We start from the raw sequence: 23,508 nt of genomic DNA, 5'->3' as shown, positions 1-23,508 counted from the left end.
AGTGTTTGCTATCATGCTGGCTCAGCCTCTTCTCGGTGTTTCTCCTGCTGCCAGAAATGCAAACATTCCTGCTCTCCTCTTATCAGCTGGGTCACTGACACATAGCATTGTTACAACCTCATTATATCTGTTTTTTCAGCAGTCTTGAAAATGGACTTCCATGCAATTACAAGCACTGAAAAATAACATGGAGAAAAAGCAACTGTCAGTTAAATCAAAGAAGACTGATTGCTGAATTTTGGATTGAATGTTTTTCATTTGTTGCAATTGTGATAAAAATATAAATATTGATGTCAAATGAAATAACGAAAGTACAACTCAGTATTCAGTACGTCAAATAAAGTATTCGACATATCAACTTTATTCACATCCTCCTCAAGAGATTATGAAAAATCTCTCATAATTGAATGTTTTCTCTTTTCAGTACTGATAGGCTTTTAGTCGTGACATAGAGCCGATCTGATTGTGCTGTGGACATTCCTCATGATCACAAAGTGGCGACTACACCCAGATGGAGATGGCTGCATCAGAGCCACAGTAGTGGATTTTCCATTTATTTCATCTGATATCAGATTTTAAAAAACAGATAATCATAAAAATGATCAGCCATTGCTGTTAACTGTCTGGAACTAGAACATGTGTAATAAAAGACCAGGCCTGAATCCTAATGAGTAAGAAAAACACAAGACTAGACTGAATGGATTGAATATACACTGTTGCCCATAAAGTTGGTATAATTTTGTTTTCAGACACAATCCTCTTTATTCCTATTTATACACATCAGTAATCAACTTTGATCTGGTACAATGATTACATACTGAGTCCCAGTTACACTTTATATTTTTGTATCTCCTTCTTATTCTTTTTTATTCTGTATATTGTGTGCTTGTGGTTTATGGACGAGTGTCTGCAATAAAGTTTATTATTATTATATGTCAAGAATAAATCACATTATCACAATTATTTCATGAGAAGAGTTAAAATATTTTATTCTAACTTTATAGGTAGCAGTATCTAATGCCTCCTTATTTTTGTAGAACACATCTCCTCGTTTTCTTTAGTACTGTGTTGAAATTAAAAGAAGTATGCTATATTTAATTCACTCTATTTGTTCATCTAGATGCAGCAGCAGCAGCATCGTTGTCAGCTGCATTCAGAATAACAGACAGTGGTGATTGGTGCTGACTGCAAGGATAATTTATTTATTTATGACAAGTCATCATAACATAGAACAGTGCTGTTGTGTGAACCTACTGGTAACCAATGATATCCAAACTTTTCTACGTAACATGTATCAGAGAGGGAATTTTAGCCTTGAAGAAACATTTTCAAAATAGGTCTTTTTGTTGCAAAATGGTGCAAACACACCCTTATCTGATCCAGCTCCCTGCAACCCTGTTGCATTATTCTTTCTTATTCCTCATTTTGTGCTACTGTCTTATTTCTGTCCTCGGGCATGCCCAGAAGCCTGGCTGCTGGTCCAGGCCTCCAAGTGAGAGACACGGCTTCACGCTTTGTCTTCGGTGCACAATAGTGTCTTCTAACACCGACTGCACAGCTTGTAACTTCTGTGTGGGTGTTCTCCTGATATAGCAGACTTGTTTAGACAGCAGAAGTACTGATAAGGTTATTATCCATGCATTTGACACTTTACCTTTATGTCCCCAAACCTCAGAATTAAGCGCATGCCTAATTCTTCGATAACAAGATTTACATTTGGTTCAAGCAGAAAGCAGGGATGTTACAAAGACAAATTAGTTTACTATACAGATATTCTTTATGTGGTTCAACAGGTGGAATTTTCATTAACTAAACCCCTCGAAGCATGTGCATTAATCCCCGTGGGACCCTTTGTACTTACTTAATACAAAGAAAGCTGCAGTAATTTTTGACAGAGCTGTCTGAGCACATATTTCTTTCTCTCATCACAGCCTGTCTTCTATCTGTCTCGTTCATTCACAGTCTCTCACACACTCCCCACTCTCCACCATCACAGCTGCCACTCTTGTCTTTGCCATCCTTTCTGCAACACATTCTGTCTGGGTTTTTCATGCTGTGCTCTGACCAGAATTCTCACTGTGTAGGAGGTGCAGCTTTCTTTCTCATCCACACATAAACCAACATCTTTGTATCTTACATGCTGATAGACCTATCACGTCTGTGTCTGATCACAGCAGACCTTCAGTCAAATCCTATACACGGCACCTCAGTGTTTAACTCTACCTGCATGAATCAGTGCGCCTCTAGGCATGCCAGACCCCTCTCTGTTCCCCCACCCGGTCCTTCTCTTCGGGGGGCTTTCGGTCAGTCTTTACACGTCGGTGCATATTGTACAGGGCTCGACCCTCTAAGCCCTCATCACACCAGTTGCCCCCCCCTGTCAGACACACGCCCCCAAGGCAGCTCCAGGCCTTCACCCTGGATCTCACTCCTCAACTCATGACAAGCACATGATGTGAGAATGGCCGTGGCTCAGGTTTTAACTCAAACAAAAATGGAAAAAAAAAGAGACAAAAGGATAAAGGTGAACTTGCTGCACCGGCTTTCTGTGAAAAATTTTCTTTAGTCTTTTTATTCTTTAAATGATTTAAAGCTCATTATATTCAATATTCAATATTGCAATGCTGATTTTTACTTGATTTTTTTTTTTCATTTAGATGTGTATGCACATGTCTGCTTCACATACAGTACAGAAAGGATACACATTCAATACAATAATAACTAGAAGCACTCGGAGAGCGCAGACCTCCGCCAAGGCAGATCACTGCCCCGGATTTGGATGAAAATTTCAGGAAATGTTGATACTGGCACGAGCAACAAATGATTAAATTTTGGTGGTGGTTGGGGGTGGGGGGGCCACTGATCTGCCTTGGCGGAGGTCTGCGCTGTCTTTTCTAGAAAAGCACTCGTAGAGCGCAGACCTCCGCCAAGGCAGATCAGTGGCCCCCCCACCCCCAACCACCACCAAAATTTAATCATTGGAGGATTCTGTTGGGTTTCTGTAAATTTGATTTGATTTTGATTTGATTTGATAAAGCACTTTGTGACTCTGTCTGTGAAAAGTGCGCTATAAATAAAATTTACTTACTTACTATTTGTTGCTTGTGCCAGTATCAGCATTTCCTGAAATTTTCATCCAAATCCGTCCATAACTTTTTGACTTATTTTGCACACAGACAGACAAACAGACAGACAAACAGACAAACCAACGCTGACAAAAACATAACCTCCTTGGCGGAGGTAACTAGAGTGCAGACCTCCACTAAGGCAGATCAGTCGCCCCCCCATCACCACCAAAATTTAATCATTTGTTCCTTGTGCCAGTATCAACATTTCCTGAAAATTTCATGAAAATCCCTCCATAACTTTTGGAGTTATCTTGCTAACAGACAAACAGACAGATAAACAGACAGACAGACAAACCCCGATGAAAACGTAACGTCCGCCGTTACACTTGGCAGAGGTAATAATAATAATAATAATAATAATAATAATAATAATAATAATAATAATGTAATATATTGTTTTTTTAGGGTGCCTATTGCCATCTGGCTGGGGACTACAACATGATACTAGCTATGTTGGCTAAAGCTGCCCCTTTTTACTGTTATTGATACAGTTAATTAATTGGGATTGTCCATGATACAATAAACTAATAAATGAAATGAAATATCGCTGCCAATAATGACCTTTACTTAATAAATTGTGTATTGGAAAAATGGGACAGTCAAGACCAAATACTTTATCTTAATATTATGATTCATTAGTAAGATGTCACTAGTGCATTTACTAACCTTTCTTGTAGACCATTATATGATGTGTATTCATGCATTGGTTTATATTATCTGTGACAAATCTAACTTTGTAAGTGTGTTTTTTTGTGAGCGTTGTTTCTTCTTAACTCAGCTGTCAGATGCCATAGTATTGCACAATCCACCCTCTCTCCAAAACATGTCCCCCTTAGACACAAACACATTGAAAAACACTCCCAACAACCAAAGCTAGATGGTACTTGCAGGGTTGGAAACATGCAAACAAACGAGCAACAGCAAGAAATGTTTTTTTTTTTTTTTTTTTTTAACCTCCTGTGGCTGATGCGCTGCTTGAATATCAGATTCAAACAGAAGTAATTATTTTTCTAGATTTATGTCACACAGCACAGTTTATCAACATTTTCTTGACATTTACTTTTAAAGCCCTAAAGATAAGTGGGAGAAACTGCTTAGGAATTGATAACACAGGTTTTTGAAGGTGTAAAGTGTGCATACTGTTAGTGGTTAGCATGTGTTTGTTTTATGCAAATGATAGAACCATGAAGTTAAATGCATATTCTTTGAAGATTTGAACTTCTGAACTTTGTGCTCTTCGTCTCTCTTAACCTTTATCCTCCTTCATTTCTGTCTCTTAACCTCTGCTTTTTTCCTGTCTCCTCTCGCTTTCCTGTTTTATCCACTTATTCTCCAATGACACAATCTTCTGCAGTTTCTCCTCTCCTGCACTAGCATCGCTTTCATAGAAACGGTTGGTTTATTAAAGCAGTATATATAGCACAGTTCATATTATATCACAGCAGTTCTGACTCTGATGTATTGTAGCCTGTTTCCCATTTTTCTTTGTCAGCTCGACTTTTGATTAGAGGACAAATTGCTTCCCTACACGTTCTCTGCTCCCCGCTGGAAAGAGCACATGGACTGTTAACTCCTGCAGGGAGTCCTGGAGTGGCCTCTTCTCTTCTCTTCTCTTCTCTTCTCTTCTCTTCTCTTCTCTTCTCTTCTCTTCTCTTCTCTTCTCTTCTCTTCTCTTCTCTTCTCTTCTCTTTTTCTCTTCTCTTTTTCTCTTCTCTTTTTTCATCTTTTTTCTTCTCTTTTCATCTCCTCTCTTTTCTCTTTTTTCTCTTTTCTTCTCTTCTCTTCTCTTCTGTCTTTTCTTCTCTTTTCTTTTCTTTTCTTTTCTTCTCTTTTCTTTCTTCTATTTATTTCTTCTCTTTTCATCTATTCTCTTTTCTTCTTTTTTCATCTCTTTTCTTCTCTTTTCATCTCCTCTCTTTTCTTCTCTTCTCCTTTTTCTTCTCTTTTCTTCTCTTCTCTTCTTTTCTTTCTTCTCTTTTTCTCTTCTCTTTTCTTCTCTTTTTTAATCTCTTCTTCTCTTTACATCTCTTTCTTTTTTCTTTCTTCTCTTCTCTTCTGTCTTTTCTTCTCTTTTCTTTCTTCTCTTTCTCTCTTCTCTTTTCATCTCTTCTCTTTTCTTCTTTTTTAATCTCTTTTCTTCTCTTCTCTTTTCATCCTCTCTCTTTTCTTCTCTTTTCTATTTTTTCTCCTCTCCTCTCCTCTCCTCTCCTCTCCTCTCCTCTCCTCTCCTCTCCTCTCCTCTCCTCTCCTCTCCTCTCCTCTCCTCTCCTCTCCTCTCCTCTCCTCTCCTCTCCTCTCCTCTCCTCTCCTCATCATCTACTCTTCTCTTCTCCTCTGTTCCTTCTTTTCTCTTCTGACACATGGTTTATATTCTGAATGCCGACGTAGAGTTTGCATTGTGAATACTTTCATTTCTGTACCCTTGGCTCCCACCAGACAGCAACATATCTTTGAACCGAGATGAAGAAGAAAATATTTTAAAATGAGTTTGATTCTCTCTCTAATCTCAGGTCTTTTCTCTGTATTTGTTTCTCCCTCTCCCCTGCTGTCCATCCCACAGAGGCCTTTGAGGTACTGATGAGGCAGGCGGAGAACCATACTAACGCTGTCCTTCAGGGGTCATACCGGACCATGGCAGACCAGACCATAGGCCCCGTACGGGAACTCTTCACCGACATCGGCCTCTTCCTGCTCGGGTCAGAGCTCAACGTCGATGACATAGTACAGCGATTCTTTGACGCTCTGTTTCCACTGGTCTACAATCACCTGATCAACCCGGGTCTCAGTGACGTATCTCCAGGTTACGCTGAGTGTATAAGATCTTCAAGTCGTGATGTGAGGCCGTTTGGTGGGGTGCCCAGCCTCCTGTCTGACCAGATTACCCGTTCTGGGATCTCTGGAAAGCTTCTGCTTCAGGCCCTGCATCTTGGCATTGAAGTCATCAATACAACAGACCACTTGCAGCTAAGTCGAGAGTGTAGACGAGCCCTTCTCAAGATGCACTACTGTCCTCACTGCCAGGTATTGACGCATGTCTCTACAGCAGGGATACTCTACAGCCTGCCGTAGGGTGCCAGCTGGTTCACCAACTGTTTTCTAATTCACACTCAAAATAAACTGGTTCTCACTGGGATTTTTTTTTTTTTTTTAACTGTTTTAAGGTTCATTGTGTGATTTGTTTTACTTTTTTGGCAGCCACATTTGGTAGAAAATCTGGAACTTCCTCTCAGCATATTGTAAATCAAGCAGCCAGATAGAAAACAAGAAATCTGCACCTCCATTCATTCTGTTTACAGACTGTAGAAACTGTACGTAAGAGGCGATTTTGGCTAATCAGAGGTGTTTTTAGAGCTCCTCCTGCATTTTTTAAGTGTTACAAAGACATTTAGAACTAAACAAAGAAGTATGAGTCGTCTGAGATTTCTGTTGATAGAGGCCTAGTATCAAATTGTATCACGCTGACTTACAGGGGTTGGACAAAATAATGGAAACACCTTCACCTCAAGATGATAATGTCCCAATCCATACAGCTAGAATTGTTAAAGAATGGCATGAGGAACATTCTAATGAAGTTGAGCATCTCGTATGGCCGGCACAGTCCCCAGACCTCAACATTATTGAGCATTTATGGTCAGTTTTAGAGATTCAAGTAAGACGTCGATTTCCACCGCCATCGTCTCTAAAAGAGTTGGAGGGTATTCTAACTGAAGAATGGCTTAAAATTCCTTTGGAAACAATTCACAAGTTGTATGAATCAATACCTCGGAGAATTGAGGCTGTAATTGCCGCAAAAGGTGGACCTACACCATATTAAATTATATTTTGTTGATTTTTTAAGGTGTTTCCATTATTTTGTCCAACCCCTGCAGTTCATGTCAAGTAACCCTTTCATGCATAGTGGTCACTCCAGTGGACAGTTATTCTCCAGCTGTTCTCTTGTATATTCATGGGTTTTGTTGTTTTAGTTCCATATCAGCCGACACAGTGGACGCTTATGCATCATCACATACACTGACATTCAGACCATTACTGTAATTTTGCTGTTCTTGATAAACCTGATCTGCAGTAACATGTTTGAGTGTAAATCAGTTGCTAATTGCAATTAGACTATCAGAAAAACAGTTTTCTCAAACATTTTTTTTTTTTTTTGCATGTTATCTCTATGAAGTGAGTAACAACTAGTCACATCAGATTAGCTGTATTGAAAATGTTTTATTTGATAACTGTCACACAGTACACCACTTTCTGATATACATGTTTCTTTGTTTCATGGTTTTTCTAACTCCACGAAAAATAGGTTCGTTAAAAAAATTTCAATCACATTGTTTTTTTGATGCCTAAAGAGGAATAAAAACAATCAGGTAAAAAAAAATTGTGACTAAGGTTCTCATAATTCATGCATGACAGGGTTAACTTGAAAATAAATAATGTCAAAGATGAGTTATGGTCCTTTTCAATATTTAATTCACATTTGATAGAAAATCTGTAACTTCCTCTGAGCATATTGTAAATCAAGCAGCCAGATAGAAAACAAGAAGTCTGCACCTCCATTCATTCTATTTACAGACCGTAGAAACTGTATGTGAGAGGCGATTTTGGCTAATCAGAGGTGTTTTTAGAGCTATGGGATCGACAACATTATTCCAGATTCTATGAAATGTGACAGCTTCATCCCACTGCTTGACATAGAGGCTCATGTAAATGTATTTTATGTAAATGTATTGTATCTGTATATTGAATCTTTTCATTTGGACAGAGAGAGCTGCAGAAGAACAGTGTCTTTTATCACTGATTTCTACCTCCTGCATTTTTAAGTGTCACAACGACATTTAGAGCTAAACAAAGAAGTATGAGTCGTCTGAGTTTTCTGTGATAGAGGCCTAGTATCAAATTGTATCATGCTGACTTAGTTGATGTCAGTTAAGTTGAAAATAAATGTCAAAGATGAGTTACAGTCTTTTTCAATATTTAATTCTCCTCTAAGAAATCAGTGTAGTGGGTTTTATCATGGATTCAGACAAAGTAGATAGAGATGGTAAGAGCAGAAATGGATCTAGTAAATGTTAACAAATGGCTGAGCGCAAAACAGACTCTTACAAACTTCACATAAACACACAAGCGTATGCAAATCTTACATATTAAACCTTTAATGTTTACTAATTTCATCTGGAAACACTAGCGTTCCGTCTGTCATTTAATAGGACAAGTTGAGTAGCACTGCTTTAGATTAAATTTATCATCAATTCAAACCTTTCCTTTCTCTGATCCTGAAGTAATTTTCTTCACAGGGCTTAACTCAGTCCAAGCCTTGCATGGGCTACTGCCTCAATGTGATGCGGGGCTGTTTGGCAAGCATGGCTGAGATTGACGCCCACTGGAGGGAGTTTGTTCGCTCGCTGGAGGGCCTGTCAGCACGGATGCAAGGACCGCAGGATTTGGAGCAAGTCCTTCTAGGAGTTCATACACTGGTTCACGATGCTGTTGGACATGCTCAGAAAAATGGACCCCGCCTCTCAGCACAGGTCAGATCTTCTTTTGTGAGGGGATTATTTCTATGAATGAGTATTGACTTGAAGCTGAAGCTGTACTCTGTGCCTGAAGAAAGCGAAGTAAACGGTGCCATCAGTGAATCTGATGGTGTAGATCGATAAAACCTTCCAGTCAGTGGTGGACAGATTTTTATTTTGCACTTCTTCTCTTCTAGCTGTTAACCTGTTGTCAAACGGGTATGTGGTGCGGAAGCCAACATAAATTGCTTGAAATTGCACATACCACACACAACAGTGGGTTTGTCGAGAGCAGACTGAAACTTTCTAGAAATACATTCATGTGGGCAGCCCCAAAGTGGCCACAAGCTCAGCAGTTAAAGTGCCTGTTAGAATGTGACTCAAATCCACAGTGGTTCACAGACTGTGACTCATTTATCTAAACTCTTTACTCATGAAACTCATTCAATCCACATGAGTCCATATATAAAGATTTTATCTTCAAGTGCAATTTACTCTTTTACCATAAAATGAGAGGGTGTTTGTTCTGAGTCACTATGTAAGTGCTGCACTAATGTAGACGCTACAACTCCATCTAGTGGTCACCTCCTGTCACTGCAGCTTCACAGATAGAACATGTAATTCACTCAGAAATTGAAGATGATAGGCTTGGCTGCACTAATGGCCTTGGTATAAACATCTGTCACTCATCCATCCAAAATAACGCCCATTCGTCATGCACTGGTGCAATTTAACAAGATTTGCAAAGTCTTAAAATGCATGTTTGTCCTCTAGAGTTTAGACTACATTTTCTGTCTGTCTCTATGTGTTTATGTGGTAATAGGTGCATAAATTGTGTGGCCCGCCAAGCAGGAGGCCTGCGCAGTCTGTCAGCATTCAGCGCAGCAGCAGCAGCAGAGAGTCTCTCCCTCTAAAAAACCCGGTCAGAGTGTCAGGTGATTCTCTGGCAATCAGAAGGAAGTAAGTAGGTGAAAGATATTAAATGTGTGCACATATAAAAGAGGAAGTCCTATTTTGTGGTATTGCCAGGTTTTAATTCCTTACCTGTACAAGTGTAAAAACAAGCATGCCTTTTGATCTTTGTGCTTGTACACTGATGGTTTTTCAGGGACTTTCTGAGCAGTTTACGTCTCTATCGTACGTATTACGGTGGCCTGGCGGATCAGCTGTGTGTAAGTGAGCTGACTCCTGGTGATGGACTGTCCTGCTGGAATGGAACCAACATCGTCAAAAGGTTTGTCAGTGATGCAAACTAATGAAAAAAAAAACAAGTGGTGCCAGGCACAACAAACCCCGCCCCTCGCACATATTGTAATTTATTTTGGCATTGATCCAGCTGATGTCATCATGTCTATGCATGTGCTGATGTCAGCGTATCAATTGCCTCTATATATGTGCCGAGTCTGAAGTAAATTCAAACAAAATTCATGTTTTTATAAACATTTGAAATTTTCGGCCATTATAAGTAAATGGGAGAAAAAAATATTTCTAAAATTCATAAAAAAATGTAACTTTGACCTACTTTTCTTAAAATTTAATCAGATCTATTCTGGGTCACTGGCAATCTATAAACCCAATTCGGTGTGAATTCAACCAATAGTTTTGCTGCTAGAGTGTTAACAAACAAACAAACAAACCAACGGTGCCGGGCACAACAAACCCCGTCCCTCACACATATTGTAGTTTATTTTGGCATCAATCCAGCTGATGTCATCATGTCTGTGTGTGCTGATGTCAGCATATCAATTACCTCTATATATGTGCCAAGGCTGAAGTAAATTGGAAAAAAAATTGATGTTTTTATAGACGTGTGAAATTTCGCCCATTATAACTAAATGGGAGAATAAAAAGATTTGAAGAATTCATAAAAAATTTTAACTTGGACTGACTTTTCCCAAAATGTAATGACATCTATTCTGGGTCACTAGCAATCAATAAACCCAATTTGGTATGAATTCAACCAATTGTTTTGCTGCTACAGACATTTGAAATTTTGGCCATTGGGAAAATTTAAAAAAAGAAAAATTCATAAAAATGTGAAATTTTACCTACTTTTCCCAAAATGTAATCCGATCTATTCTGGGTCACTGTCAATCTACAAACCCAATTTGGTATGAATTCAACTCATAGTTTTGCTGCTAGTGTTAAGACTCAAACTAACAAAGAAACAAACCAAAACAATACCCCTTCCTTCCCCTTCAGGGGGCAGGGTAAAAAAAAACAACATAAGGACTAACAGTAATAGTTTTAGCAAGGTCCTGTCTCAGCAAAGATGCCAGAGCAGATTTGGCATACTCTAGATTCTGCTTCTTCTCTGTGTCAGACACCTCTTTAATAATTACTGTATTTAGTCTCACATGTCTTATAAATCTACCGCACAAGGTCACTTTTTTATGTCTTAAATTTTATTTATTTATACTCATGTACTCCTGTTCGTATCAAAAAGGTTTTTTTTTGTTTTCGAAAGCCAAGAAGGAGCAACATTTTTAAATGCCAAAACAAGAAATGCCTTTTCATGTGTGGATTTGCTTTTTCTTGAAGGGATTTATGATTATATTATTGAAGACGGTGGGAAGAACAGTGTGCATGCAGGTATGCTTATTAGAGCCAAGTGCTAATGAGTCACCTTCACGCATGAATCATACATCTGTACAGTCTAATTTTACACGTGTTCCATGATAATGAGAGTATAGAAAATAAAAATGCATGAAAAAAAAAAAAACATGGTGCCTTTACTTTAGAGAATCCCCTAAAAATATCATAAAACTCATTTTCAGCAAAGTTTACGTTCCTGTCTGTGTGGCAATGTGTAGATTACGTACTGCTCATCCTCTGTTTTAGACATCTTTCGACTCGCTCCAGCCTGGTTGGCCACGATTGGGCACAGTTTGTCCAGAAAAGTTTAATTAGCTTGTTGGAATTCATGACATCTCCTCTGTCTCCCTAATTTAAAACTCTGAATGAATATGCAAATGGGGCAGAGAGTAAGAGTGCAAATATAGTGATATGTCCCAAAAAGTGTGAAGTTTCCACAAAGAACGTGTGGTTGGTAGATAAAGAATAATGTTGAAATAGTTTTGGTTCCACAAATAGTGCTCGTATGCAGGCATGTATTCAGAAAGTCAAGTAAATTATCTAACAAGGGTGGAAGCAATGAAATATTACTATTACCTATAATCAACATATTAAAGGATGAGAACCAGATTGGTGTCGGGATGTTGGCAATGTCATGTTAATGTCATTAATCATACAAATAATGATACTTACCATCATATTTTTTTATAATATTACAAAAACATATAATGTATTTTCAATCATCAGGTGGTTGTTGAAGTAAACAAAACAAATCACTTTTATCTAATATGATACAAGAACGTTTTATTTTATCACAGTTGATTATTGTGATTGCAGTAAATGTCATGTATTGCTTTTTCATACTGCATGTGATGAAAAGGTTCATTTGTGATTTAGTGATTTATGTGATTTAGTGATTTATTCCGAACATGCAATGAAATTTAACATATATGCGAACAAGCAAAACATAATAATACAAATATCAACAATCATAACAATCTTAGACAGAGGAACAGCACAATAGTTCTATTTACATGCCCGAAAAGGGGTGGAAAGAAGTGTAACTTATTTAATCTCACCCCCTCTGCCTAAAACAAATAGATAAATAAATACATACATACATACATACATACATACATACATACATATATAAATATATGTCCCTCTTCCTTTTCCGTTACTCTTTTATATTTATATATCTATTCACACACACACACACACACATTCATCCATATACGCATACATACGTTCATACGTTTATACATATACCCACAACATACAAGTACACATACACACATACAAATACACATTTAATCTTTTACCAATGTGTTTTTTAGTTGTGCTGGTGAATAAATAAATTTGACTATTTCCCTATTTGAAAATTTGTGTTATAAATTAAAATATAATTCAGTAAGTATATTATAATTTCTACATGTATAAAACATTATTATTAAAGATCAAAGTTGGTGTCTAATCCCTTAATATTCATAGGGTTTTCAGAACATTCTTAAAGTATTTTAGCTTCGTACAAAGCTGTCTGACTGAGCTAGTTTTATTCACATTTTCATTTTGCAAATATTAAAACCAGACATGACAAAAATCAAAAAGTAAAAAAAAAATTGCCAAGAAATTACACTTGGGAGACGTGGAAAATGTGTTGAAAGGTAAATGTGAATAACTGCAATGGAATCAACTGCAAATGAATTCAGCCAATAATCATGTACGTGCATGTGTGGCCCACTGAGGAGCCTGCAGCGTTGACCAAATTAATACAAGAAACAGACAGGAATGCCATATTAGATGGAAAACAGCAATGAAACAACATGTAAAAAGACCTGCAGAAACAAATGTTAGACAAAGGCTTTGACAAAACACGGAAGAGATTGAAACGTTATATGATCCAGTTCAGGAAAAGTTCAAACTGTCCTCAGGCTTTTGCACATCTGTCTTTTACATGTTTATATGTTGTATGAACATGTGACCATGGTGAAAACCCAGCTTTATATATTCTCATAACAGCAAAGTGAAACATTTTCTTTCGGACTGAACCATCCTCACTGAAAAAATCAAAATCTTACCAAGTGTATTTTTTTCATTTCTAGTCAAAATATATCATCACACTTAAAATAAGACATAATCACCTAAAGAGTAACTTGTAAGTGAGATATAAGAGCTTATTTTTAGACAACAGATCTTGAAAATCTTATTTCAAGAAATCATACCGAGATAATTTGTTCCATTGGCGGATTTTTTTGGCGGAAAAAAATCTTGAATTAAGCAAAAAAAATCTGCCAGCGGAACAAGCGAAAATGATCTCGGTAAGATTTCTTGAAATAAGATTTTCTTGATCAATTGCCTAAAAATAAACTCTTATATCTTGCTTACAAGTTACTCTTTAGGTGATTATGTCTTATTTTAAGTGTGATGAGAGATTTTGACTAGAAATGAGAAAAATACCCTTGGTAAGATATTGATTTTTGCAGTGCTACTGTTAGATCTGTTAGACATGTGTAGGGTGTCTTTTTTTTTTTTTTACATTATTTGACCCTTACCTACTGCAAATACTCAAACACCCTTCACTTACGCCCTCACGAACCACCCAACATCGATGTAGAATTAGCTGTTAGTGCACATACATCTTGGATATGAATGGTTGTGAACCGGGGCAGACAAACCGGCTTCTTTCACAGTATCAGTCAGCGGCCTTGTCTCCATTACATCACAGCTCTCGATCTTGCCCATGCTGTCATTACTCAAGGACCCCCTCATATATCCTCAGCCTGTGGTGGTTCCTCTTAACTGTCAGCCGCTGTCAGCGTTGTTGAAATGGCAGGTGGGCCAGTATTTCAGACTACAGTGAGGTTGGAGTTGCCACTTCAGGTTAGATGGTCCGTTGTAAAGGATGACAGCCTTGTTGAGATTGTTTCACAGCTGCTACGCGAGAGTAAGAAAGATGTAAGAGAGAAGGGGAAGGTCTTTCATAGTGTTCGTAGCAACTGGAGAGATGCACAGGCTTCTTAAGGACGTGTGGTTGGTGTTACTTGTCAAAAATGGCATCACTATGGAGACAGATTACCAAGGTTAGGTTTCATCCCGGCACTGACAATTTAGTCTTTTCATCTTTGCTATTTTCTAACATAACACATCACGTTTTCATTACAAAGACGTCTCTGAGAATAGAGATGTTTCTTGTGTGTTGGAGAAAGAGGCAGGCCAGCAGGTTGCAGACTGTCTATCATCCTTTCCAGCGTCCTCTGAGAAATGTTTACGGTCTGTGGGCTCTGTAAGTCTTCCTTCCTGTTTTCCTTCCTTCTTTCTTTCCTCATCACACTTATTGATGGGAGCTCCTTCACCCCAGGTTAACTCGCTGGGTTTTCATTTTGAGTCGGTCATTACCAAGAAAGTAGGAGAAAAAAAAAAATGCTGAGGAATTGAAAAACATTTGGAATCTGAGGGAGGAAAGGCTCTAAAGAGACTGTAGAGCTCAGTCCCTGCAGCTTAGCAGACTCCCCGTAGATCTACAGCCCTGTGTTGCTTTCTATTAGCCTAGAACCATAGATGAGTGGCCGGGAGGCAACACAAGCTGAGACAAAAGCAATAAATAACCTCCTGCCTACGGGTCATAACCCAACATCCACCGAGAGAGAAGGGAATAAAACTCACTGCCGGATGGCGGCTGATTTACAGAAGCTTATGGAGGCCTCGGAGACCTCTGACGATTGGTTCAGTTCCTTTGTGTGTATGTGTGTAAAACTATATGTTCAAGCTTGTGCCGATGCCTTTTATAACAGTTCTTGGTGGCGTCGCTGCAGATTTTTTTATGGTCTTAAAGAAGTTGTGAGATGTTCGACAGCTTTGTCTTTTTTAATAAAAAAAAAAAAAGGACTCGCTTAAAACATGTCACAGGATCCTAGGGTGGATTTAATGCATGTCCTCATCTGGGTTCCTGGTAAACAAAAAGATAAAGAACAATCAGATAGCATTTCGAAAGAAGAACACAAGCAGCTTTCGTCTTGTCGTCTGTATGAATGCAGATGATAGGGTCTCGCTTCAGGGGAGTTTTGATAAATATATTTTTTCTGTTTGTTTCCTTCTCACACTCACACAAGGGGGAAAATAAAGATTGGACATGGAGTTTTCAGCTTAGTGCTTCGCTTATTGACAGTTTTGTCATCTAGTCTGATGGGAAATCTTACCTGTAAAAACTGTTCATTGGACCTTTTGCGTCAAACTGTAAGACTGTGCAATCTGGTGCAACATTATTTACTAAAGAAACCAAGTAAAAAAAAATACATAGTGATAAAAAAAAAAAATAAAAAAAAAAATCTTTATTATAATATAGATATCTGCAGAGGTGTAACAGGCATTTTGTTCTTTTTTGTTCTGAAACTGAAGAATGTTCTCCATTTTTCTATTTGTTATGGCTGGCCATTGAACTTGAGCCTGTCTTAGTACAAATCGATCTGTCAGATCCACCAAATGTCAGAAATGGTTGATGTCTGGTGCTTAAGTTTCTGATACTTGTTGTTTCCCACATATCGATTTGATAGCCAGTCATACCCAAGCTGTGTTTGGTCACATATATGAGTGCTTCTATGAAACGGGGTACATTTTGGTACCTGACACTTTGTCAGCTTTTTAGACCCAATAATAAAAGAGAAATGTAGACATATTTCCCCCCAGGATGTACCTAATGATGACCTCAGATAAAGTAAATTAAGATAAATTAATGCATTTTTAATAAAATATTGGGGCCAAAAATAGGACCAAAATTAGGACATGAAAAGCTACCTAAGTGTCAGTGCATTTGATCTGGAAAACATGGCTTTAAATGGTCTTATATAGCGCTATAAATAAAGACACTGTGTTAAATTTGATGATCCTAGTGGTTTTTGTAATCCAGTCATGTGGGTTTTTCATGAATCTCAGTCTCATTCCAGGTTTTGTAAGTAACCCATCGTGTCCACTCATGTTACATGCAGAACCTGCCCATTTAATTACATATAAATCGCAAATGATTTTGCAACACACTCTACCTTGCATAATTAGTCAAATTTCCAAACTGTACCTGTGAGAGAATAAAGAGATATTCAAAAAAATAGTAGCATGTAATTTTTGTGTCCTTTTGACCGCATTACAGGCAAATTTTTGTATTAAATATAATGTAAAATAATATAAAAATGCGTTTTATCTGAAAAATAGTTTCTCTTTTATCTCAGTTAGTATTTATTTTCAAAATAGACCCAAAGTGCTTCCAAGCTTGTTTCACAACATTAGTCTACATCTGGTTTGAATGTTTAGCCCCCATGTTCTGTTTTTCAGGGATCAGTTTCATGGAAGCACCCATAATCATTTAAACCCGATAGTGTGTTATATTTTTAAGTTCTTTCATGGCAGGAGCTAATATTTTTCTTTTCTATTGTTCTGTTTTGTTACATAGAAAATATAAGATTCATGGGTTTTAAATGATGTAGACTTTTTCGTCTTGAAGTTGTTTTCATTGTGATATCTGAAAAGCAGCCGTCCCATTTCAGTGTATGTGTCTTAGAGATGTTGGGATTATGACTGTACGCCCTCAGGGTCTTGCTACACAACTGATTAAAAAATTCTTGTGATTGATGTCACAGAAGAGCAAGATATAAACCATAAAGCTGTGGTAGGACAGTGATCTTCTTTGGTTGAAGACACTGTACCCATCTGGGCAGAAAGGTTAGCACATTCCCACATGCGTTCTCCATCCATCATGGATACACACATAGACAGTGCAGTAATGGCTAGTTGCCCCAAGCTGCCCCTTTTCTATAAGTCCATACACTCTCACATTGCAGGTTTGGTGCCAGGCTCGACTTGGAAAACAAATGAAACACCATGGATTCCGCTACCTTGTCTTTTTTCTTTTGTGTTGGAGAAACAGACAGACAAAAACTAAATAGCATTAGTCATGGGAAGAGATTACGGTGATTCTCATTGTTTTTCATTTACTTGCTAATTTAGTTTTGGCACCCAATCATAAAACGTATATGCGAGCATGTGAAAGATGGCAAATCTATTTCAGAATGTATTTTATAATAAAATTCCCTTTTTTCCCCACTTCCCCTGCCAATGGAAGACAACAACTAGGAGTTATAGCTGTACTAAAAAGCTACAGCCTCAACAAGTACGAGTGTGATGTTTTATTCATGATTACCTCCTTCGGTGTAGATGCGCTTTAATTCATCCCACCTGCAGTCTGTCTCACGGCTGCCAACACACACCAGGTGTTTGGCATTGTGTTTATATTTCCAAAGTGCCTTTTTTCTAATTGAGTAGGCCTACAACAGTTTTTCTCATTTTTACGATAATAAGACAACTGACCTTGCTTGCTGTTGGAGTTTATCAGGAAAGCGCAATGGTTGACGCAGTTTGGATCGAAAAGATGCTCGAAAACAGATGGGCTGATCTGAGCGTGGCCTTTTGTTTTAGTAGGCCTCCCATCATGCTGGAGTGGCTGTCTGAGTGCTGACCTCTGACCTTTCCCATGTCTTTGCTGCCCGGATAATCCTGAAGAGGTTAATCACATGGTAATAAGAGCCCTGGAGTCATAGCCTGAATTTTTCCAGCAAGCGTGGTCTCATATTAGAGGAAATGACTGATTCTTTAAACATAAGTCTATTCTATTCTATTCTATTCTATTCTATTCTATTCTATTCTATTCACCTGATTTTCTTTGCACCCCCACCACCAGATGTGAAGTTCAGGTAATTTGCCTTGGCTTAACTGAAATGACAGCTTTTAAGCTCCGCTAATAGGAATCCACTGAAGAAGCATCAAGAGCTTAGGTAATCCCAGCCTGCTCCGGGAAGAGACTCATTCATTTGAGGGTGTATTAAAATTCAATGCAAAATCCACACAGTCTAACAATGAGGAAAAGCCACACAATGAATAATACAATATAACATGTATATTGAAAAGAAATGTTTTATCTTCACTACACTGTGGACTTCTTTATGTACAGTCATCAATACACATAATTCCACAATTTATTTATTTTTCTAGTATTTATAGCAATGACCGCTCTCCTGCTTTAATAATTCTGTTGGCCAAGCTATAACATTATATTCAGTAAAATGACTGTGGTCAATGCAGTCGTAAATCCGAATGCCTGTGCAGCTGTAGTGTTGCTATAACCCGCTTTGGCCAGCAGGTGGAGCTCAGTACTTTGCATTCTGCACAAAGCAAAGACATATCAGACTACTGCTTCTCTGCATCAGTTTTGATCATGTATGCCACAGAGCGGTGGTTCTTATCCACGTTTTCTCTGACAGTGACAGACAGAAGACAAAATTTAAATGATAAACAGACACGCTGCAGAACATCAAGTCTCACCGCCTCCTCCTGTGTTGGTTTGCAGTGATGAACTGACCTAATTTTGAGCAGAAAGAGATAACCTTTTAAACATGCGCTGTCAAATATATTATGCATAGCTATCCTCTTAGTCACTCTCATGCAAGAAAGTAAGAGTTGTTTCCTTGCGTACCATGAAAAACAACTGGCATTAAATGTGGCAAAGAATCCCGATTCCTCAAAGACAACCAGCAGTTCATAAAACTTGAATACAAATATAGTAGCGTAGTTTTTTTTATTTTTCTTTGCAGGATCCAGTTGGGAAATGTTATGGTTGGTTGTAGGACTCCAAAGTCAAATGTGATGTATTTCATAGCTTAATCTGCACAAAAATACTAAAACAATAATTAACTTGGAGCATGTATACATTTCCACACCCTGAAATAGAAGAGAAGAGACAGAGATGGCTGGGTGGTTAGGACGATTTTGACTGAGAACGAGGAGAGAAAGATGAGAGGGAGAGGGGACGTTCTTGAAGAGCTCCTCTGTATTGCGACAGCTGGCTACTGCAGATAACCACAAAACCACTGGAGCACTTGAGGTCTGGGTGCTGCATGGCTAGAGTTGCACTTCAACATGACCTTATATCCTGCCTGGGTTTAGACGTAGGGCTCGGTCAAAGTACCACATCCTGACGATTATCCCAAGTGACAGAATCAAGAACTCTGTCTAGCTGACTAAATTGAGTTCATAAGTCCCTCTTATATGTGTGTGCATGCATGTCCCTGTGTCTACTTTAGCCAAGCCATTCCCGAATTATGCATGATTGCTCTCAGCAGATAAATTTTCAATCTAGCTGTCTGGAAAAGAGATATTTCATTTATTTGTGCTCAGATATTATCCCTGATGTTGCTACAGTAACTGCTGGCCTCATCCAGTGAGACCACTCCGCAGAAGAGACAGTAAATTCTGACTTGGCCGTACATGTGTGTGTCTATCTGGTCCCATTCATTTTTCAGTGAGTCCACTCCCTTTTGCTTCTCCAACACTGATTTCCTCCCTGCTCTGAGTTGGAAGCATGCCTCCAGCATCTGGAGCAGATTGTGACCCTGCAGTGTGCCAGGTAGCAGGACATTAACAGCCAAGGCCTTATTGTCCGCTGATGAGCTGTCAGAGCACACCCTCACCCTCGTGTGATATCAGGCTGTCGAGTGCACGCGCTCAGTCCCGGCGGAGCATTCTTCCTCTTTACCTCACGTATAAATCAGAGCCTGCTGACAAACTGGGAACAAAGCGTTGGAAAAAATGTGAAGTTAATGCTCATAAAACAGGAAAAGAGTTGCATGTCTTTGGTGTGAAAACCCATAGTGTGAGAGGGAACTGTTTATTTCATCATAAAAGAACATTAAAGAATTGGAGATGCTGATAGAAAAGTCCAACACTGTGATTTAAGCGCACAGACACAGCAATGCAGCTTGGATAGCAGAAGCTGCTTCTCACAGTTCTTAGCTGAGACATTCCTGCACAACAGTAGAAAAACAATAGGCGACAGAACAATTTCAGTAATGGACTTCTACACTAATACCCACAGTATATTTTTGTTGTATATGGCTGGTGCAGTGTTTTCGTTTACTGGTTTATATGGATATTTAATGAAAGTTCAATGCCTAATCTTGAATCCCTCACTTTCTTGCAGTAGCCCTAAGCATGTGTTCACATTAGTTTCAATTAGGCTTGTGTGCTGCCTTATCGACGACGCCTTACTTCATATTGTCTACATGTGGACCATATCCATGTTGAGTTCTGCTCCAGAGGAGACTTAATTTCTCTCTCACGGGTGTGTGGTTGGAAGAAAAGCCTCATATCTTTGTATCATTGTCTTGGTTTATCTCACGGCTGCAGGCTTTTGACAATTTGTGTGGTACCGTCTGTTCATTTTGATTTTCCACTCATTTGTTAACTAAACATGCTTCCCATTTACTGCCACAAAGTGAAAAATGTAGTAGTCATTAAGTATTCATTACCTGTGCAATTTGTTTCTTCTTTATGCACTTTTCGCCTGGAGAAATTCCTGAACGCGTAGAGTTTGCATTTGGAATATTGACAAGTTGAGAAGGCAACCTTCATGGTTTTCTGTCTTTTATTATTTATTACTTTGCAAACTATTGCAGCCAATGAAGTTTCTCATATCCTTTCTTTATCCTTCAAATATTACTTTGTGCAGTGTCAGTTCCTTTATCGAAAAAGCATGACAGTCATCTGAGGTTAATTCTGCCTTTATCAGGGACTTCGAACCCACAGAAGACTCAGCACCTCTTTATAAGTGGAAACCTACCTTTTAGCTCCTGACCTCAGCTGAAAGCTAGGTGTGAATATGCTCTCATTAATCTCACCTCCCGCAGTAAAAGGTCTGAGTCTGGAGGCTCCCTGAGAATTAATCTAAATAGCTCTTTCATTTCTCTGACGTAAACACAAATGTCTCCAACAACAATGTGGCACAATGTGGGATGCCCCGAGTCCAGGCTTTGCTCTCTTATCATTGTCCCTGTAATGTTGTCCTGCAGTTTCCAAGGAAACCAAGCCGGCCTTATTAAAAAAAAAAAAGTTTCACCTTCTCTGAGTCTGCCCTTTACCTGACAGCCAAGATAAACGAGCAGGGTCCTGGGAGGAAGGCAACACAAACATGCATCTCTGCTCAGTGGCCCGTGCTCATTGGCTCTCTGCTGGAAGCCCTTATTTACCTTAATGCTGGGAGGTGGTGGGAACGGGGGAGGCTTGAGGAGGAGTAGCTAACGGAAGGTGTGTGTGAGGGGGAATTGTGATTACTCACAATACCTCCCATCAACAACCTTGAACTGTGCTGCAATAAAGAAGAAAAAAGAAGCAAACAACTCTTTCTGGCCCTCATAATGCACACGGGCCAGATGATGTCATATGTCACCTTCAGCTAATAAAGGTGATGATGACATGCATGAACGGCGCATACGTTCACCATCTGCTCGGTTCCGCCACGTTGGAGCAGCGCCCCACAATGCTGCAGAGTGGAGTCGAGGCACGTTTGCACCACAGTACGAGTGTCCCTCGGCGATAGTGAAAAAGTGTGCTGCTACCGCTGTTTGCATCCAGATGATTCGCCTCGAGTTTAATCATACGTTTACAGCTCAAGTGACTGAAGTAACTACTCTCTGAGGCCACTTGGTTTATATCACCTGAGTGACCAGGATGAGTCACTGTTATGATATCGGTCACTAATAATAGTAAAAAAAAAAAAATCTTAATCATTGAGCAGCAAACACTCTTTGTTCCTAGCCCTGTCATAATTATTATGTAAATGCAATTATTTGAGGCAGTTATTTAGCATAATTGTGATAATTGTTTCCATTTACCTGTATAAGAAACAGCTGAATACAACAGAAATGCCATATTTGTGCCTCCATTTCCACAGTTTGACTGGCACCCTTTTAATGACTCCTTCTCATTGTGTCCCCTTCATCAAGGCACTAAACGTTTATTGTTAAGTACCTTCTATTGTCATAATCAGTAATTTCTTTGTATACTTCAGTGTGTGTAAGTTATTTATGTCTACTTTGTGCAGTTTTTTTGCACAAACACTAAAAGGCAAACAGAAGTGCAGTTTTCTGTCATATGTCTGAGTATTTAAAATACTTCTTCATTAGGTGTCCTGTAGGTATAGAAATAAACTTTTGCTGTACTAAAGGCATAAAAATAAAACAAAATGACAATCACAGTTCAGTGTAGATAATTTTCAACCAAAAGCTTTACCAGTCCTCAGCTCGACATATTAATGCTAAGATAGTTGTTTTTATCTCCATACATATAGATGTTATTGTCGCCTTTGGTTTAATTAGACTGGCCTTGCCCATACACAGCATAAAACACTCCTAAATAAAATATGACATCACTGGAATTTGCTTTGCACATTTGTATAAAAGTGGTTGAACTAGGTTGTTGCATTAGCAGTAGATGTAATTTATAATGGAAGACGAAGAAAAATGAGTCATTTTGATGTTAAGTTCATAGAAAGGAAATGTCTGAATTCAGTGCATTAGGCGCATTTAAAACACACTTAAATTTTAATTAATCATCATGGTTGGTTGTTAATATTTGCATTACACACAATCAATTATTCTGTTTTCAGAATGGTTTGTCATGTGAGGAGTTTTTGTCATTTTTACCTTGAAGTCGAATATAACAACTACACTTTTAAGTATTTTATAATGTGCTTAAAATAGTGGCCTCTAGTGATGATTTTAAACACTGCAACCAATTACATACCCCTACCATGCTGCTGAAGACATGAAAATATATTTTTTTATTTCCACTCTGGTCGATAGGTGACAGTAATGTGCCTTAACACTGGATGTAAAAACTTGAACACAAAATGCGGTAGACCTGCTTCCTCCATAGAAAAAAAAAATACTGAGATTTTCATATGATTATACGCTAACAAAGACATAATTATGAATATGATGTTATATTTCTGCAAACAGATCCTTCTTAGCTTAGATATAGGTATTAACCTTAATGTTAAAGTGTGATTATAGTTATGGTAATCTGTGGTCAGGGTAAACAACAGAATTTAAATGGATCACATTTCTTTTCATTCTCTCATTGATTTTTTTTCTATACATCGAACGTTTGGTATGTTCTCCTGTTGAACGGTGCATGAAATAGAAGTGACAAAAGATACCTTTTATAATTTCCTGCTGGTGACATTTTCCACCCTCTTTCCTGATTTCATTTCATTTGGTGCTTGTGTTAATACTTCAGTGAGAATGGACTTTCTGATAGGGAAGTGAAAACTGCAGGCGCTGTCTTGCAGCTACAGGTTATGAAAGTTTTGATTGACAGGTGCTTGACTCCAGCTGTTGAGTTGAGTGTAAGAGGCGAGTGTTGGTGACTGAAGATGATCTTTAGATAACATCAGATGACCTTTGAGAGCAGCAGAGACTATC

The 23,508-nt window shown here is 38.5% G+C and overlaps 1 protein-coding gene across 1 annotated transcript in view; it reads left to right on the top strand.

Annotated features, from left to right (window-relative positions):
• gpc5a (glypican 5a) overlaps window positions 1–23,508 on the top strand; it is a 191,393-nt gene that overhangs the window by 31,399 nt on the left and 136,486 nt on the right. The window contains exons 3-6 of the mRNA XM_030130951.1: window positions 5,689–6,149; window positions 8,417–8,650; window positions 9,459–9,595; window positions 9,744–9,869. Coding sequence (XP_029986811.1) covers window positions 5,689–6,149; window positions 8,417–8,650; window positions 9,459–9,595; window positions 9,744–9,869 — 958 coding nt within the window. The remainder of the gene's footprint in view (window positions 1–5,688; window positions 6,150–8,416; window positions 8,651–9,458; window positions 9,596–9,743; window positions 9,870–23,508) is intronic.

This window comes from Sphaeramia orbicularis, chromosome 3 (assembly GCF_902148855.1).
Source record: "Sphaeramia orbicularis chromosome 3, fSphaOr1.1, whole genome shotgun sequence".
NCBI classification, from domain to species: Eukaryota; Metazoa; Chordata; class Actinopteri; order Kurtiformes; family Apogonidae; genus Sphaeramia; species Sphaeramia orbicularis.
The sequence above is the reverse complement of the archived record's forward strand: the minus strand, read 5'-3'. Positions and strand labels throughout refer to the sequence as shown.